This window comes from Thunnus thynnus, chromosome 24 (genome assembly GCF_963924715.1).
Source record: "Thunnus thynnus chromosome 24, fThuThy2.1, whole genome shotgun sequence".
Lineage (NCBI taxonomy): Eukaryota > Metazoa > Chordata > Actinopteri > Scombriformes > Scombridae > Thunnus > Thunnus thynnus.
The window spans coordinates 4,107,395-4,127,740 of NC_089540.1; the positions used below are offsets into that span (position 1 = coordinate 4,107,395).

General features: G+C 40.3%; 1 protein-coding gene across 1 annotated transcript; it reads right to left on the reverse strand.

Annotated features, from left to right (window-relative positions):
* Positions 1-179: 179 nt before the first annotated feature.
* LOC137177066 (bile salt export pump-like) lies at positions 180-19,386 on the reverse strand. The gene is made up of 29 exons (XM_067583173.1): positions 19,229-19,386; positions 18,993-19,081; positions 18,828-18,846; positions 18,083-18,112; positions 17,946-17,997; positions 17,516-17,823; positions 17,265-17,352; positions 15,718-15,851; positions 15,459-15,630; positions 15,115-15,239; positions 14,853-15,027; positions 14,326-14,439; positions 14,110-14,220; positions 13,853-13,978; positions 13,159-13,362; positions 12,900-13,070; positions 11,812-12,013; positions 11,568-11,637; positions 10,974-11,094; positions 10,557-10,727; positions 9,798-9,902; positions 9,316-9,477; positions 7,662-7,865; positions 6,599-6,840; positions 5,413-5,569; positions 4,850-5,047; positions 3,610-3,816; positions 2,033-2,179; positions 180-1,566 (listed from the first exon to the last, which is right to left on the reverse strand). The coding sequence occupies exons 2-29, from the start codon at positions 19,069-19,071 to the stop codon at positions 1,366-1,368; spliced, it is 4,095 nt and encodes a 1,364-aa protein (XP_067439274.1). The 5' UTR covers positions 19,072-19,081; positions 19,229-19,386; the 3' UTR covers positions 180-1,365.
* Between the last annotated feature and the right edge of the window lie 960 nt (positions 19,387-20,346).

Sequence of the window (20,346 nt, forward strand, 5' to 3'; positions counted from 1 at the left end):
GCCCAATACAAACACTTTTGGTAGATTGCGAGTAATCAAGTGCTTTCTTGTGTGTCGTATTTCAGTAGCTGCGAACAAGTACCTGTTAAATATATCAGCACACGCTGGGACATGGTTGATTAATGAGGCTGTTATGTGGCGTCTGCAAATACATCTCAATACAGCTCAATCAAACAAGATGGTTTTAATGGTTTTATTTCACTTTCACAAAAAGAATAAAAAAATAAGACCAACCCTACAGCACTGCAGTTACAATGTGATGGCTGCAAAACAAACACAAATTCAAGAGCTGGGGGAAGAAACACAATTAATAAAGCAATTACATTGAATTATCTATAAGCACACATGTATACTTTACATAAATAACATACTATTTTGAATGGTTTCTGTCTGATAAATTGTTTGAAAGCATAGTTCAACATTCAGTTGAGAAGAATTATACCATTCTCATGTTTGTAAGCTAATGCTAGCAGCCAGCAGGTGACTAGCTTAGTTTAGTATAAAGACTGAAAAAAGGGGGAAATGGTTAGCCTGGCTCCTCCGCATGTGTAGTTTTGTGGGAGTTATGTGCCTTTCAACAGAGTTAGGCTAGCTGTTCCCCATGCTTTCAGTCTTAATACTAACCTATGCTAATCGTCTGCTGGTAGCTTCTAATTTAGCACAAATATGAAAGTAGTATCAATCTTCACATGTAACACTCAGCAAGAAAATGAATAAGCCCAAAATGATTTCCCAAAATGCCAAACTAATTCTTGAAGGAGGGAAGGTATTTCTCAAAATAAAAGGACAATGTTACAACATCATTAGATTTACTATATTAAATGATAATCATCTGTGAGGGTTCTGCCATTACTGTATTGTGTTCAGACATGAATAATAACATTGTTAAAACAGCTTATAGACACATTACCACCAAGAACTGGACTGTGTTATGCAGTAGAGTGTGGTGAATTGTGGGCTTTGAATACCACTTTTAAGCAATATTAGGAAGTTTGCATCAAGTGTTGCTTAAACGTAGTGTGTGTTGAAATTTTTAAGGCATGGGACACCCTTGCCTGCTACCTGGTGGTGTGTGAATGTGCAGTGGGATGGACCCACTATCCAAGATATAAAGCAAAGACAAAACAACAGAAATACATTGAGTATCCTTAAAATACCCCAAACAATAATAAGGTGTGTGATTCACAAAACCCTTCTCTTCATGACAGGATCCCTACCCTAAAATAAATACTGTAATATGGAACAGGTGTATCTCACCTTTTAGTATGTAAAGTATTCCAGTCCTGGCCTCTGTAGAAGGCAATAACACTGCTCTGTACATTCGTTTCTCCTGGCTGCCCTAGTAATTGGTTACACTCTGAGCAGTTAGCTAATTGGTGCTCCTGTGGTGACTAGCTTATAGTAGGCTCCCTTCAGGGCCATGAGCTGGTCGTGTGCTCCTTTCTCAATCACAAAGCCCCTGGACATGACGGCGATAATGTCTGAATTCTGAATGGTTGACAGGCGATGGGCAATAACTATGCAGGTCCGGCCTTCTCTGGCTTTGTCCAGCGCTTCTTGCACGGTCTGTTGCAGGCAGAGAGACACACATGAGGCAGTGTGCATGGACTCACACACAGGCAGGAGCCATCATCAGTGCTCCCACACAGACACACGAGCATTACAATTATAGCAATTTCACAATCATGTGTTGATTACTATCATTAGAATGTTCCAGTGGATCAGTGTGATGCAGAGGCCTCTCTGCTCCTCAGCGTGGTTCAGCTATTTGAGCTGGAAAAGCTCCTACATTGGCCCACAGACCGTGTTCATCTTAAAGAGGCTCTACTGAAGGGTTGGTATGAACTGTGAGCCGCTGGTGATAATAATAGACATGATGAATGATAATGATGTTAATGATAATAATAATTAACTGCCTGCTCTTCTTGCTCTCTGTGCCCAGAGAATATCAAGCAGCTGCACTGCACTGTGGATATGAGTGTGTGGATTCCGCAAACAATGTTAGCATTGTTGAAAATGTACTGAACCGTACCTTCTCGCTCTCCGTGTCCAGGGCAGAGGTGGCTTCATCCAGGAGTAGGATTTTGGGATCACGTATGATTGCCCTTGCGATGGCAATGCGCTGCTTCTGACCGCGAGATAACTGGGAACCCTGGGCGCCGACGTTGGTGTCGTATTTCTGAAGCAAGGAGAAAGAGCATAATTTATTAGACAAGAGATCTACTTTATAGTAAATGTAGATGTACTAACCCCCATGAGAAATCTCTGGTTCAATCCAGTTTTTCTAACTGAGGAACATTGCAAATATCAGACCTCACTTTCAGTCTAAAGATTTAGAGAAAGTAATTCAGTCACATCTAAACTAGTGTAACACCTTGTTCACCTGCTTCAAAAAATCTTCTCTAAATCTTCTAATTTTAAAAGCAGTCTGCAAAAGCCTCAAAGCAAAATCAATGCAAATCTTTAAAAACCTAATACTATTTGTTTTCTATTTCTATACTTGTTTCTACGTGTTTTATATATTGTCTTCTGTCTCTTCCACATCTTGTTTGTCTTGACACTAAAGAATCCTAATAATGGAACTTTCCTGTCCTTGCCGTTCATCACCTGTCCACCAGATGCTCTCTGCCATTGCCAGACTGTGTCCAAAACATACACTGTAAGAAAAATAATGGACGTAGCCACCTTGACGTCACCCATTGGTTTGTGGACTCCCGTTTTGAAGCCTCAAGTTTGGCTTTTTGACCGTCGCCATCTTGGATTTCTGGAGCCAGAAGTGACCATATTTGGATGAGAGGGTGGCGCTGACCCTAATGCTAGCTGCTAGCATATGGCTAAAAACAGGCTTAGAACCATTAAAACAAAATGTACATACCAGGAAAAACTGAACATCTGACTCCTTAGATTCTGTCTTTTATCACAACCAAATGCTGAACAAGACTTTTTTAAATAATGAAAAAAGGTAATAAATCAAGTGAGAAGTAGGCTCATTTTCTCGTAGACTTCTATACAATCAGACTTCTTTTTGGAGCCAGTGGAGTCACCAATGATGGCCATTAGAGAGAATGCAGGTTTAAGTCATTTCCACATTGGCTTCACTTTTCAGACTCAGAGCTACCCGCTTGGTCCAAAATCACATCCTATTTACTCTATCACTCCCATAATGCAGTGTATTACATTTTACAGATGTAAAAATTACAGTTGTGCAGTGTTACAGCTGATTCATATAGAAGGGGTGAATGAGTGAATGAGGGAGTGATTTTGGACACAGCCCTGATCTCTACAGCAGCAGGCACACCTGCTCCTCATTCCCAGATCAAGCCACACCTGTCCCTCATCAGCTCCATTGTGTATACACTGGCATCTCTCTCATTGCTGTTTGCCAGATCATCTCTTGTGCCACCATATTATTCCTGCTTGTTTTATTCATGATCTCTACCTCTGTTTGCCTCTTCTTTTTGATTTATTTGCCCTCACTGGCTGACTGCCTGTAGCCAACCTGTTTTCTGAACATTAAACAAATAAACTTCGCTCTAACCTTCCCTGCTCTGCCTCTGCTTGTGAGTCCACACCACACTCCCCGACAAACCCACAGAATGTCTGCAGTACCTCAGGAAGCGACATGACAAAGTTGTGAAGCTGGGCTTTCTTGGCGGCTGAGATGACCTCATTCATGCTGATTTCCCGTGAGTTGTCGCCGTACTTGATGTTCTCTCCGATACTACAGTCGAACAAGATGGGCTCCTGGGACACGATGCCAATCTTGGATCGTAGGAAGGGCACGTTGACACGAGTCGAGTCATGGCCATCAATCAGCTGCAGGAAGCAATTGATTTTATCATTAGTAGAAGGCAATATTATAGGCAAAGACTGGAAATACAATCCACTTAATGAGCTATCATACTACAATTTATGCTGTAATTTCTCTAACTATGCAGAGGTGATACTGTCCTTTTTAAAATTTCGGACAGAGAATCAGGGCTATGCATTTCCAAACCACTTCCAACTCAGTTAAGGCCATTTGAATCTTGGCAGTGATCCCTTACTGGCACAAAGACAAACCTCCATCCTGGGTGAAGTGCCCTTTTTTAAGTAAAGCACAAAGTAATACCTTAATCACCAAGTCCACTAAATGTCCTACAATTTATTCTTTGACTTTGACAAATTGCAAATTTTACTTTATACAGTGACACTCAAGGTACAACTGAACCTCATGAGAGTGGAAGTCGAAAGCAGACTATACATACAACTTATTTATTTTAAAATTAGATATCTGGCATTTTAAAAAAGGTCAGCATCTGCTGTAACAATATCATGCTGGCTGGTTAAAAGTCAGACCTCTCATTTGCACATGTCCTAGTTGAAATATGCAAAGAATTCACCAGACTTTTCCTGTGGAAACACATATTGTTTAAACTATATCTATGTGTAAGAGTATCACCGATGGGGAAAGTATTCATAGTTTCTCCAGAAACCTGCAATAACTGATTTTTTTTTTGCCACTTGGGAGCAAAAACAAGCTCCATAAAACTGAAAACAGATTTGTGTATCAGAACTTTGTTTTTTCTTCTTTCTTCTCCCATTAATCATCTCACGACCCCTCAGATTTATCTGCTGACCCTTTGGAGGGGCCCAACCCCTAGGTTGGGAACCACTGGACTAAACTAGCTAACTTTATATAAAGTTTTACTTAAGTAAAAGATCTGAATACTTCTTCTACCACTAGTTAAAACTATTAAAATGCATTTTATATTTCACATTTTATACATGCATATAATTTTAATTTAAAAAGTAACTAGTAACAGTGCATGTACTGTAGGTATAAAGGATTTTGCTGTGTCCTCCTCACCACTCTGCCATGATCAGGATCATAAAACCTCTCCAGCAGCTGCACACTGGTGCTCTTCCCGCAGCCGCTGCTGCCCACAAATGCCAGCGTCTGGCCAGGCTTCACTGACACATTCAGCCCATTCAGGACCTGGATATCTGGTCTGGTGGGGTAGGTGAACTTGCAGTCAATGAAGTCAATGTTGCCTTGGAAGTTATCCTGAAAACACAGTGGAGAGAGGGAGGAGTACAAAGGTTAGAGTAGGTTTGTGTGTAAGGGTGCCATCTCCTGTCCACAAAAGACAGCTTAGACTCTTACTGTTTTATTTTTTTTCCCCTTTTTTACCACAACATGTGATTAAAGGACTAACAATCCCTCCTTGTCTCCTCTGTCCTCCTCTGTACAACCTCTCTTTCATGACTGATGTAATATGAATGAGCAAAGCCATACAGGAATACCAAATCGGACTTTCCACCTGCATTCCCTTCTCAATCTATCACAGAAAGAGGAGGCAGTACTCATTTTTTATATGCTCAGCGTGTGGCGGCATAGCATAACATATCGCATAACATACAACCTCTTACCCATTTATCTCCCTTGTCGCTATAGACACTGATACTCGGCACTCGGTCAAGCAGCTGGAAGAAACGTGCAGCTGAAATCTTGGCCTTGGCGTAGTCTGGGGTGTAAGAGGAGGCTCTGCCGAGGGCTGTGCCGCTAGTGACGATGGCAGAGATGACCCTGCCAGAGACAAGAATATAAAGTCACTTCATCCACAGCAGGATGGTTTATAATTCATTTCTTGCTTTCAAATCTCCATTATATTGTATGTTATTATGTCTCTTCTGCTACGGTCATATCAATCAAACAGAGTCTTAATGCAAGACTTTGGTAACTGGTGTGATAGGTCTTTTTGTATATTTAAATGTATCAAACTAAAGAAATTATAATTTTACTGAAACACAGTCTTCCAACAACATAACAAAAGATATAAAGAGTAAGTGTTGACATTGCCCAGGCCCACAAATACTTGAACTGTGTTTTATAACGGATGACATCGGCAGCCTCTCAACCGCCTACATAAGTTAAACTCCTGTGGAGTAGAACAGAATATTGACATTTTATATCTCTATACTTAAACATGGATTGCAATCACTTTGACTGCCAGCATCAGGTCAAAGTTTCAATTTGTCCTCTATTTTGGTTCGTGACCAATTACCTGCACTCCCATCAGCTGTAGTTTGTGTTTTAGTGCTAATTAGAAAACGTTAGCATGGTAACACACTAAGATGGTGAACATAGTAAACATTATACCTGCTTAACATCAGCATGTTAGCATTGTCATTGCAAACATGTTAGCATTTAGCTCAAAGCACCACTGTGCCTAAGTACAGTCTCACAGAGCTGCCAGCATGGATGGAAACTCTTGTTTTTATTCCAGAGGCCATACGACTTGATAAATGAACTAGCACTTTCTGCACTTGACATAATGTACCTTCATAGTGTATCACCATTAACCCTCTTTCAACTTCTGTGACTGAATTGTTTTTATATTTTTGGGTTTGCCAACCTGCTTGCCTCTAATTGCCCCTTGAGGGATGAATGAAGTATTCTGAATTAAAATGAACAGAATAAATTAATGGCAACTGTAGCCAAGAGGACAGAGCAAAAATGAATCCTGTTTAAAAGAAGAAGAAACAAGACTGATAGAAAGGAGCCTGGAATCAGCTGGGGATTTAGACAGCAGTAATGACAGACTTCTCCTCTCACCTAAACACCAGGCTGAAGTGGAGCCCCTCTTGTTGCACCAAGTAACCCCCAAACCTATAGGAGGCAGAGTTGGTCAAGAAGATGATGCACTGGGCGAAACCGAAACAGGCTCCGTACACATTAGCCTTCTTCAAGGCTGCTTGGTAAGGAGCATCCAGCTGGGCATTATACATGTCAACAAAACTCCTCTCTTTCCCCAGGCCTGCGATGGTGCGGATGTTGTTTAGAGCCTCACCGGAAATCTGCAGAGCAAATAAAGGTCTGAGTTTAATTGTTGATACCAGATAGAAATAGCACAATAAACAGATAACTGAATAGAAGCTGCTTTTAATTCTTATGTTTCTAATGTGTGGGGGAGAAAGGGATATAGATAAAGTATTTGCTCTGATCTTATCTATATCCTATTTTCTGCTGCTGCAGTAAGCCAATTTCCCCCCATAGGGATCATTAAACTTTCATCTAATCCACTTCATTTGGATGGGTGGGGTTTACTGCATCGGGATAATTAAGATAGCGGAATGGAAGTTCACAGTAAATTGACTTTTGAATACTTTTCCTTTGATAGTGAACTTTCTGGCTCTCACGGTATTGTCCTGGGGTTTTTATCCAATGTGCCTTTCATTACCATGACTGCATTTTAAGCATGGGTGGCCCCAGAAGGAACTGAGCCTGACAGTGTTACAGCAGCACTATGCCAAACTACCTGTACCAAATTACAGGAGCACCTAATAAAATGCTATTGTACCTACATCTGACTTCAGCTTTAGGGCTACAGAAATTTTCTTCAGTGATGAGAAAAAGCTGAAACCTGGAGACTAAAATAGACACTGTTAAGCTGTCTTTTATCTGCTGTCACTAGATAATTCAGCTGATGTCACCTTCCAACTGTAAGTTTTGCAGGATTATTGTGATAATGCTTTTGATTTGCCACTCAACATCTGAATATTTTGGTTGTGGTATTTTCAAACCAGAGACTGTTAAATAGTCACCAAAGACAGGTCAAAATAGAGAGTTTGGTCATTCCATTAAAGCATTTAAATTGTTCAGTATAACAATATCTGACCTGTCCAGCGGCCTCCATGGCTTCCTTGTCCTGCTTTGCGAAGCCTGTGAGCATCTTAGCCTGGAAGCCACCCGACAAAGCGATGAACGGCAGGAAGCACAGGATGACCAGCGTGAGCTTCCAGCTGAAGTAGAAGGACATGATGATGGCCACACCGATGTTGGTCAGAGAGTTCACGATCATGCCGATCTGTGAGCCTGTGGCCTTAGAAGACAAGTAGAAGAGAAGGGTATTGCTTAACTCAAGATGTTGTGCATTGTGCTGATCCTCCTCATGGATTCAACTAGATAATCAATGCATAATTTTGAACGCATGATGGAACAAAAAACAAGTCAAAAACAGAATACCAAGCTGAGGACATTAAGTCACATGGTTTGTTTTCCAGATAAGTGGGATTTATCATTAAATGATACAATACAATTAAGGCCAGGCAATTCAGAGAATCATACAAAAGCAAAATGCAGTAACTATTCTACATATTTGGTCAAAATTGACTTGAATCTCACTTTTGGACATCTGTGGTACATTTGAATGCAATAAAAATGTTTTATATAAACATTTTTATTGCATTCAAATTTATAATTCCGGTGAAAACAGCCATTTAAGTTTGCAGTAATTAAAAATATTGGTCATCTGTAGGCTCTAGAAGCCACTGTCATACTTACAGTACTGAACTCTTTGTCTTAGAGATACAGACAACTAGACAGCTAAAGCAAAAGGGCTATATTCAAATGAAAGCTAGCTGGTAAGATAGCCACGGCTAGCTGTAGCTAAAGATAAAAATAAATGTACCTATTCATTTTCACTAGTTGTTATCTGTAAATGAAAAATACTATATCCATTTTGAATGACTGATATCTTAATAATTCAGTTTGGTGGAGTAACCAAGTCCAATCATGATGGATAAAAAAAGACCCCTGCTAAGGGTAACTAGCTTAGCAGAAAAAGGCCTGCTATCTCAACTTGTGGCATTTGTGTGATCTGTTGTATTTAAGGTACTTTTAAATGACATATTTAAATATATTGAATTGTAATTTAACTCATATTGATTTAAATAAAAATATGAACAGTGGAAGGACAGACAAACACCTCGCAAAACAGAAATACATTTATTAATCATGTAAATTCTTTGGAATGACTTATTTGGGGTAAAATGATCAGCCTAAATAGCTTAAAATGAGCATTTCAATCTGTTACACAATTTGTCTGCTAGTCTGGAACCTTTATTTCTCAACTCAACTTTTGTAGTTACTGCTCTCATCCTTTGTGTAATACCCTTCTGAGACTGACAGCCTACCTGAAAATATCTGAAAAATTAACAACTCACTGCTTTTTATTAGCTGTTGTGTAAGTGATCCTGCAGGTTGTGAACACTGAATACAGTGCAATAAATAAAAAGTAATTTTAAGTCTGGAAAAAATCTCTTTAAAAAAAGAAGTAATTAAGCAGTTAAGTTGAGATAATTTTACATCTTTTCTCAAGTCAAATGATGCTTTAATACCTGTCTTGGGATATTTTCACTTATTTAAAGAAAATAAATGTGCATTGGAAACAAACCTCACTCAGACAGCTTTTTAAATACAACTATAATTTAATGGCTGAATATGGGGGTCTAAATGACTCATTATCTTTTTGTACTGAGGCTGTAACTCACTCCTTGAACTTGAGAGGCATCGGTCGCCAGACGTGTGGTCAGAGCTCCGGGACTGTTCCTGTGATCATCAAACCAGCCGATCTCTTGGCCCAGCATGGCGTGGAAACCCAGCCGCCGTAACCTGCGGGTCAGCAGCTCTCCAGACTTAGAGAAGGCATAACCCTGAAGATACACAGGAAGTTTTTTTTATAAATCCAAAACACCATCACAGTGATCTTCAATATAATGTAATATACTACTAATCTGGGGAAATCATCTCTTTGTCCTTCCTCTCCACCAGGGGGTCAGAACTCATGGATCAATTATAGAACAGCATCTCTGCAGGATGTAGGAAAATCTGTTTCATCCGTAGATGGTATTAATTTGCCAAAATAAAGGAAGGCCTCTTGTGACTTTACCCCAACCTTGAACAAAAGCAGCAGGTGAAGGAAGCACAGAAGCACTAAAGCAATCAGTCTTGCTAAAGCAGACTGCAACTCTACCTGCAGCATATGGGTGACGAAAGAGACCACGCCAACCATGACAAAGAACAGGCAGATACTATCAATCTCCTTCCTCTGAGCCACAGGATCTGTAACAGAGAATGTCTATACACACAAACAGACACACGCATACAGACACACACATATGTGCATGTATAGAAACATGTTAATATGGACCACTGCTCACATACATGCATATATAATGTGCTACTATGTGGGAGAATTAAACATTTTCTTTATACTCCTTTTAAAAATGATATTACATAAGAAACTTCATAGGACTATAGTGATGTGCTGTCAGATTATTTATCTCAGATCCCAATTAAAATATTGGATCACTGACTGCTTAAAGGATTAGTTAGATATGTCAAGAAATGTGCTTTCTTGTTGATTGTTAGATGAGAAGATTACCACTTTCATATCAGGCGGGGTATCAATCTTCTCATCTAACTATCGGCAAGAAAGCAACATGTCACTATTCCTTTAAAGCCACTATGTATAGATTTATGTGATTATAGCATATTTTAAGTTATTATTCTGAAGGAGTAAGTTCTTGTTTAGTATAAAAAAGAAGACCATATTAGAGAAACTTGGTGAGGTTTTTGCTCTCACTCATTTCTAGTCTCCCCTGTCTTTTTGATATGACCACTAGGGGAAGCCAAAGTTGAACATTTTCTTATTTTACACAAACATGTTGTTGCTTCTGTAATTAACTTGATTTATGTATTTCAGTAAGTCAGATTAAGAATTGGACCTTACCGCCAAGATTTGACTGAACAGTAGAGAGTAGACGGGGTTGACCCCTCCGTTTATGGCAGCCCCAATAGATCCAAAAAACATGTATGGCCACTCAGGTATGTTGTACTTCAGGATCCTGGTAACTGGAGCTGGCTCCACAAGTTCCTCCTCCTCCTCCTTTGGGATGTCATCCTGAACATGCACGCAGACGAGCAATTAATACACAGCAGCAGGCACACATGCAAATCAGGAAATTATCAAACTTAAAAGCTGTTAACTGCCTATACTATCTACTGAGGACTGAGATTGAAAATAAGTAAATGTTTTACCAGGAAAATTTCAAAGAAGTGGTTTTATACTCCAGTGGTATGAAACCACTGATGACCTGCTTCAACCACCCACACATAAAATTGGATGCAAACACTCCCACACACACACCTTGGATTTGTCCGCCTGTGACACAGCGTAGGCTCTGGGGCCGAGCTCTCCAGCAACGGGAACAGAAGACTCTGGGATCAGGTTGGACAGCTGGGATCGTGACCGCTGGCGGATGGAGGCTCTGCAAAAAATAAAGAACTTCAAAAGTTAGAAAAAATGAAAATCTTTTCTGAACTGCTGTTATCCATATCTCAAATTTCTTGCTTATTTTATAAATGAATGTTCTATGAACACAGGGATATATTGTAGCTAAATGGCTGTATTGACGCTCCTGTTGTTCTCCTTCTTGCACTCATTACTGGGTGCTTGTAATGGTATTGATAGGGGACCTTGAGCCTCCTCTGCTGTTGCACCATTTGTAAGTGGCTCCAGATGATAGTGTCATCTAAATGCTCCAAATATCAAAGTAAACCTAAGAGGGTTATTAAGTAAATGAAGGTTCTGCCATGTCACAACTCAATTTCAGCCACAAATGACTGCTGTAATAATCCAATTTAGATGCACAGTCAGGACCATGTAAATGGATATACATAAGTAAGCAAATGAGCAAGTGATAAAGGGCAGGAGATGATTGGAAATGTGTTTGTGTAATACCTCAAACTGGCACGGTAGCTGCCGGCTCTGGATAGGCTTAGCTGCTCTGACTCTTCATTATTGTCAGCCACTAATTCAAGGGATGCAAGACAGGGTGAAGAGCCCAATGAGTAGATCCTTATAGTTTCCATATGTGGACAAATATCTTTCTGAGATCTCAGATGGAAGCACAGATTTAGTGGAATGCAGAACAAAAGATTTATGGTTAAGCTTCAATACTCATTATCTGCCACGTTGGACTTACTTTCTTGAGCCTTTGCATTTAGGGCCTTGTCTCCTTGGCTCTGTAGGGTGACAAGAGTGAAGTAGACTCCCTTCCGCTCCAGAAGTTCATTGTGTTTGCCCCTCTCCACAGCTCGGCCGTGCTCAAAGCCCACAATCACATCAGCGTTCTTTATGGTGGACAGCCGGTGAGCGATAGAGATGGTGGTGCGACCCATGCGTACCTATGACCAAATCAAAATTATATCAGTGAATCATTTCTGCTGGGAACTTTGAATTTTTGGCTCTGATTTTGAATGAATAAAAAGGATTGAGGTTTGATTTTACATTTTGTCAGTATTTTGCACTCATTGTTAGATGTAAAGAGGAATTATTCTTACTTTTTCAATTATTAGTTTTTAATGATGCTCTTCCTCTTTTCTATAAGTCTTACTGTTTTAAATGTGGTAATATTCTCATCCGTATTTGATGAAATAAAAATGACAAAATAAAGGAATTAGTACATCTGGTGAATGCACATAAAAAGTTGCTGCTGTTCATGGCAGTGATAATTCATAGAAAAAGCGGCAGTGCACTCATTGTGCTACTTTATCAATTTCTGTATTATGCATTCTTTAATTTAGGTTATTGGGGCATCTAAGCACTATTGTTGTCAGGTTATGTCTCTTGCTGTGTGCAGTATATGGATGTTAATGTTGATGCCATACAGTATCTATTCAACTTTTTTCTTAATGCAGAATAATTATTTGTGATGACCTCAGGTGTGCCTTTAACTCATTGATGATGTAACTGATTGCAGATTGCCAACAGGTGGTGTATGTACTGTATATTAAAGGCTCTATCTGATGCTTGTGTTAAACTTGCCTTGAAAAAGACCAGGTGTGTGTGAAACATATGTGACAAAACAGTGCAGTCATCCTCTCTTCCAAAGAAAAAATAATAATGTAATTTTAGTCACACTCTTTTCCTGAGCTACTTGTGTTGAAGAAAGCATATGAGGATTTTCATTTTTCATTGTCTTGCCACCAGGCTACACAGTTGAGCCATAAATGTATAAAAACCTAAGGTAGAAACAGGAGCTAATTCAGCACATAGAGCAGTCACACGTACTTTATCCAAGGCATCTTGAACTATAGCCTCACTCTCGTTGTCAAGGGCAGAGGTTGCCATGTCCAGCAGCAGGATACGAGGGTTCCTGACCAGCGCCCGGGCAATGGCAATACGCTGCTTCTGACCGCCGCTCATCTGACCTCCACCCTCCCCCACCAAGGTGTCGAATTTCTGTCAGATTTAAAGCACAGGGAAAGTTATACTAATCTGTGCTTTTACTTTTTGCACTTGAATAAAACCAGGTCGTCAGTGCCTCCACCTGTGGCAGGTCCATGATGAAGTTGTATGCATTGGCCTCCTTGGTGGCAGTGATGATGTCTTCCATCGAGACGCCGGGTCGACCATAGCGTATGTTCTCAGCGATGGTGGTGGCAAACAGCACGGGCTCCTGCTCCACAATGCCAATAAGTGAGCGCAACCATTGGATGTTCAACCCTCTGATGTCATGACCGTCCAGGGTCACCTGAGATGGAGAGCACAGAGAGCAGCTGATTTTGCTACAATTGATGGATGATGCTATTAAATTGCTTAGCTTCTATAATATGTTTTTTTGCAACAATGCTAGTTTCAAATGATAAGGGTGTTAGTCTAGTGCATAACCCTCATAGTGGAGCTATAAGAGACTATTTCCTTCTCTAGAAGCAGAACAGAATAAAGAAGTAAGGTGTGTAAAGGTCTGTAATTCCATAAAAGTGAAAAATGAGGCTGTTAGGACCCATTGGCTGAATAATGAAACAGATTATCATGTACTTCTATCACCCTCGGGGGGTGGTTATTTTTGAAACGACTAGAATGAGGCTTAAAAGGAAAGAGGTGGCAGTTACAGTATGTCGAGGGAATCTTCAATCTCAGGAGTTGACAAAAGGGACCACTGACAGAAGAATCACAGTATATTACATGATTGTCACTCACATTCCTGTTTTGGAACTTAAGAATGTGTGTCTAACACCCACCATTCCCTCTTTAGGGTCGTAGAAGCGCTGGATGAGTTGAATAGCAGTACTCTTCCCCGCTCCACTCGGCCCAACAAAGGCTGTGGTCTCCCCTGACTTCACTGCAACACTGAGCTGGTCCAGGATCTGAGTATAAGACAACATGACACCATGGCCAATATGACACTGATAGAAGAGATCATGCTTATTGTTGGCAGCTAATTGTTTTCATAAATTTAATTCCTACACTCACTATGAATACAGAAACACTCAAGTACCTTGACTTCAGGTCTGGAGGGGTAGTGGAAAGTCACATTGTGAAACTCAATATCTCCTTTGACCCTGTCAAGCTTATATCCAGCCTCGGATAAACAGTCAATCTCCGGCTCCTGAAAGTTTTAAAATGAGATTTGTCAGTAAGGGGAAATAGTTGCTTGTGAAAATACAGTATCTTGTATGGATAAAAATCTAATTATAGCATCGAGCATTCTCACTCTGTCAATGGTCTCAAAGATGATGGTAGCAGCTCCACGGCCTGAAGCAAACGCTTCGAGACACGGGGAGGCCTGCCCCAAATTCATGGCTGCTATCAGAACACCAAAGAATACCTGGAATGGCAAAATTCAGCAAAAATGTATGACATGCAAAACATTTCTTGTCCTGTTACAATTCAAATTAATTTTGTTTGTCAGTGTAGCCAGTTGGGAATTGCACAGGATGATGGTGAAAGTCGATATTATAATTCTATGTGATCATTTTTCTCTTAGGCTTTATCAAAGCAGCAGTTTTGTTTTGTCAGTGTAAGTGAAAAAGGCTGAACAAACAAGAGAGGGAATATGAAGGGTGCTTGTGAGATAAAGAAACTTGTAAAAACCTCCCATCACAGAATTAAACTAGACATTAAAACTGAACAAGAGGGTAGGAAAAGTTCAATTTTTCCATTTGCCAACAGTCAATAGAGGTAGTAAGGAACCAAAAAAGCACATTACTGCATATTTTGTCAATATGGTGAGTGTGATACCTGCAGTAATGTTCCTGGTGTGTACTCCTCAGCATCCACCACAAGACTGGACCCATACCAGAAGGCCAGAGCATAGCACAGGAAGATGATCATCCACATGTATCCGGTGAAAAAGCCCATGATCAGGCCCTTCCTGATACCCCAGGTTTGCGCTGAGATCAAGTTCCTGTCGTACCTGTGGAGGAGACGAGGAGTTCACCTCAGTTATGTGTATATGGGAAAAAGTAAAAATTGTGTTAAGATTTCATCTTGCATACTTTACCTTTGCACTTCCTTTATCTCGCCACCAAAAGCAGCCACAGTCCTGATGGAGGAGAGGACCTCGTCAGCTACGGCTCCAGCTTTGGCGTAGGCCTGCAGCTCCAATCCGGTCATCTTAGCCACAAACTAGACCCAGAGTAAAGCCAGAATGAGGCAAAGTTGATGGGAAGTCAAGAGAAATCAATTCAAGAGAAGTTGAGTCATGAGAAAGTCAAGTCAAGACAGGAGAAATCAACACGTCAAGTCAAGAAAAATCAAGACAACAGATGTTGAGTCGAGAGTTGTCAAGCCCAGAGAAGTCAAGTCAAGTTAAGAGAAGTCAAGTCAAGAGAAGTCAAGTCTCACCATAGCCATAAGACCAGCTCCAACACCAATCAATGGACTTGCTGCAACGATGACAAGTGTTAACTTCCATCCTTTCACAAAGCCAATGCAGAAGCCACACACAAAGGTGGTGAAGCGCTGCAAAAAAATAGCAACTTGATCCGCGATGGCATCGTTGATCTTGTTGATATCACTGTAACACAGATACAACTAATATAACACAGACACACTAATACTTAAGTAAGTAAGACAGAAATTATGTCATCTTTGTCTCACTCACTCTGACATGCGGGTGTTGAGCTCCCCTATGGAGGTGCAGTCAAACCAGCCGATCTCCATCCTCATCACTTTGCTGAAGTACATTTTCCTGATGAGCTGAATCTGCCTGGCAGCAGCCATCACCCATAGAGAGATCTATCAGTGGTTAAGAGAGAGCTTCTACTTAGATTCGTTAAATGTTAGACATGAGAGCATGCAGGGCAGCAGAACCCTGACCTCTGACCTCTGTTTGAAAGGTAAAAAGAAAAAATCTACATGTGAAAGGGGAACTCCACTGATTTGACACATGTACACGTTTTCAGTGTAGTCAACGTGAGGAGTGCTGCTCAGGCTGTGGAAACAGTTGAACAGACTAGGTCAAAACCCAGCATATGGCTGGACCGTGTTCGGTTAATGAGCGAAATTGTGGTGAATGTGTTATAGGGATAGTCAGTGGTAGTGGAGTGAATTCCTGGATATTAAATGTTAACCTGCAAATTTTCTGTAGTACCAGTAATATTTGTTGTTAAAGTGTAGTGAAATAGCATATTACATGACATGATTAAGCTACGTTTGAGTAGAAAAAAAAATGCAGTTCCAAAAAGAATAGCCTACTTTCCACTCATATCTTGGGATGTTTGATTTGAAAGAGAACTTATTTCAATTGTAATGATAACTATTCTAATTATCTGTTAACTCTCACTGCTCCTTCATCTGTTTCTATCTGTGGATGTCTCGTTTTTCTAAGACTCACTTTTTATTGAGTGTTTTGTCAGAGTGATTGTTTTTTGGGGTGCTTTAACTGTGCACAATAAGAATTACTCACCTGGCGCATACGCCAAAAAAGTTTCTAACTTCAGGGTTTACTTCCGCGGGTATGCAGCCACTGAATATGCACAGTAGTGTTTCTCCTGCTGGCCCTGCCTGCGAGTTCCCTCTCCGCTCATAGACTTTACATTGTGGTGATGTCACAGACTTCTTGGCTTGAGAGAAGTTTTACAGATATAAAACCTCCAAGGATCAAAAATTCATAATAGAAAGAGTCATGTCAAGAGTCTGTATCCGGAACCTCTGTAAATGCCCCCTAAGATGATAGAACTGTCCGCTGCAAACACCCCTTGAGGATGCAAGTTTAAGTTTGCGCCAATTCATTTTGGAAGAGCAACGGCCAATGGAGAAATTCCAACACTCAGCTGGCCGCCCAATGGTGTAACCTCATCACTCAGTGACTTAGTCAGTCAGTCAGTCAGTCTGATTATAGCGCTGGCCCCACTGTTGCGGTCCAGCCAAAAAACATAACCATGATGATGTCATAGTGATGTCATCAGGGTTTTTAGCTATTGACTGGAGGTTACAAACAGAAAGGCATGAAGGATCTAATGAAGAGCCTCTATTCAGTTGCATCATGGGATATGCAGGATATCTTAGCCTCTGCTACTTCGATTTGTCCTTTCTTTCTTGCATATTATTATCATAATGACATACTGTAATTTTCATCATTCTTTTATTCTACCAGCAAAGTTATACATGAGTCTCTAGGCATGAAAACAATTAAATTTTATGACAAACCTGAAAGTATCCCAGAACGAATACAGCTACTCCAATTCCAACATAATAGAGGGCAAATTTGGTCATTTCATATTCAATGTCGAGAATCCTGAAAGTCAGCACAAATACAGTAAATGAATCATACATGACGACTGCAAAACCACAGACACTTAAACACAGATCTCAAATGAGTTAAACTTTTAATATCACATCTTAAACTATATTTGATGTTCAAAAAAGCCCATCTCATGCATTTCTCACAACCCACTTACCCACATGGCCTGCTCTTGAGCGGTGTGAGCATCTCCCATGTTGAATTGTTCATGAAGCCCCAGTCCGACTGATTCAGCAGTGTTCCGGGGCTGTGCCCTGCAGTGTAGTTCTTCTTCCACTGGATAGTGTTGTTCACACACTCCTTCCTGTCGTCGCTCAGCTCGTTGAGCTCGATGTCGTAGTCGATGAAGGTGTCAGTGAGCAGGCCGAGCACCAGCAGCACGAGGGGCTGGGCTGAACCGTGCAGCACCGCACACACACTACCCACGACCATCATCAGCGTCTCTTTGCATGTGGCAAAACGGAACTGGAAGAGCATGTTAGCACAAAACACACACTAGCACTAGGCAGGCAAATCTCTCAAGCAGAGATGAAGATAGACTACAAACTGTTACATTCTGAGGAGGGAAAACTGGAGAAGTATTTTACCAGCTGAAAGAAGCCAACTCTTATCGCTGGCTGCTCTGTGTCTCCCTGAGCTCTGTTTGGAAGAGAAGGCCGATCAGTTTTTATATGAGGTGAATGTGACAAAGTATCCAGAGCCTCTACTGCTATCTTTTACTTACTTCTCCTCGTCCTTGGAAGCTGTCATGGTCCTGCATAGAAGAAAACAGAACACGCACTGAGCCGCTAAACATATCCTCTGATTAACAAAATCAAAAACAGATTAAGCTTAAAGTCCACCTCCAGTCAAAGATGTGTTAGCATCAAACATTCACCAGCTTACAACAGAAGTGAGTTAATATTCATCAATGATCTATCACACATTAACTAATCATGTAAACTCACAATGTTTTGGTCATATCTTCATGGTGAGCAACAGAAATTCATAATATAGTAGAAATTTGTCTTCGGTCTCACGTGAGACAAAATAAATAAAACGCTATACATCAGCCTGCCTACATACACACCCACATACACACAAGCACACCTGGTCATTGACCTCCACAGAGATAATAGATCTCTCTTTCTAGTAACTCAAACTTCATGTGACGGGGCTGACTGTTACTATCACAACACAATTTAAAAATCAGGCAGCTGCATTTTCTGTCTGCCTCTTATTTTTCCAGCTGTTTGCCCTGAATTTGCCGAGCAATGCATAAATATTAAAATAGTCTCCACCAGATTTATACAGTCTTTACAGAGCAACAAACCCCCTCAGTTTTCAGAGTAACAACAATCTTTTTCTACATAAATAATCGGTGTTGCATGTAAAACTCAATCTGTGATTAAAGACATTACTCAATCTCCAAAATGATCTCCAAAAAACACATCAATAGTGACAAATAAAAAACTTAATATAATACTTACATATAGGAGCCAGCTGGTTCTGCAACATAGAATATAATAGGCATTACATTTCTTTACAGTTAGAGAGCTGGATGCATAACATGTTATTTTCTAATAGCATTTGATCATTATTTCTTGAATAAACCCTCAACACTAACTAGAACATGAAAGGTAATAGTGCATTACCGTCATCTGAAACCTCATAGCTTTGGTTTTCCTGTCCCAGTTTTTTAATGCTCTGCAATTTCACTGATCCAGATGGCATGTTGACTCCTCTAGGAAAGGCAAAAACAGAAGTGCAGTTTAGATAACTAAAACCAGAATAATTAGAGTGTGATCGTCACGTTTTTTTTTTAGCAGTGATCCACCTTTGAGGTAAAATAAAAAAAACGTTTGAGTGTGTGTAAAGAGGAGAAACTTACCTATAACTACGCCTCTTATTCTTGTTTGATCATGAGTTGTAAAAAAAAAGGAGTGAAGTCAAATTAAACCAGATCTCCTACGCTTAAGTCCAGTATCCTGACATTCAGTTGTTTTGCCCCCGCGGTAGCTGCAGTTGTGTAGCTGGTCACTTATGGATAGAGAGGACCCACTGTGTACCTTGGCAGAGATCCACGTGCTCTTATAGAGCAGAATTGGGCTTGGTTGGAACTCAGGGTCAGAGTATTTTGTTTTAGGGTAAGTGTCCTGTCGGTTTATGCTGCTGAAGGGGTCAATGACCTCGCTGGAGCAAACATGTCACCTGCAGAGGCCCTGCACTGTTTCTGCATCATCACTCGATGAATGTTATTGATGCATTCACACAAGTGATAGCTTTAACTGAATGTTCTATACACTCTTTAGATGTCTAATTCTTTAACCTATGAATTCTATACCTATATCTATATACATATATACTGTATGTATATATATATTCTAATGTTGTTCTACATGAAAAAGAAACCATGTTTAAGGCTTCAGGCATAAAAATTTGGCCCAGTTGTTGGTTTACTTGGTGTAAACACTACAACTCTTCTAAGACTGTACACTGGATTATTACGCTGGCTTGTCTGTCAGCAAAGTAGACTATACCAATAAACTGGAAGCAGTGTAAATCAAATTGTTTCATCATTGAGAATTGGTTGAAGGACTTTCTGGTCTTGCTGACAATTGAAAATGCTCAAAGGATTTGAATGGCCCTGGGACTTCTTAAAGTCCTAATTAGTGCAGGGATTAACAGGATTTAAGTGAAAACCAGGAACTTTAGTGAACAATTCTTCAATTACTTTGATAGCTAGTGCAATTTTAGAGCTGTCTTTAAAAAAAAACAGATTGTGACATATGCAAGTGAACATTAATAATAGTTCTAGTAACAATGGATGTGCTTTGCAGATCACTTGATTCAATATATTGACATGTGGCACCCGACCCAAGTAGCTATTTAGTTAGTAGCCGTTTAACAAGTGTTGTAGTACTATGGGCGGGGCTCTGGGTATGTTTACCTGTGGCTGGCCGTGTTAACCTGTGTAACCGAAATGAAATTACCAGCTTTTAAACTTTT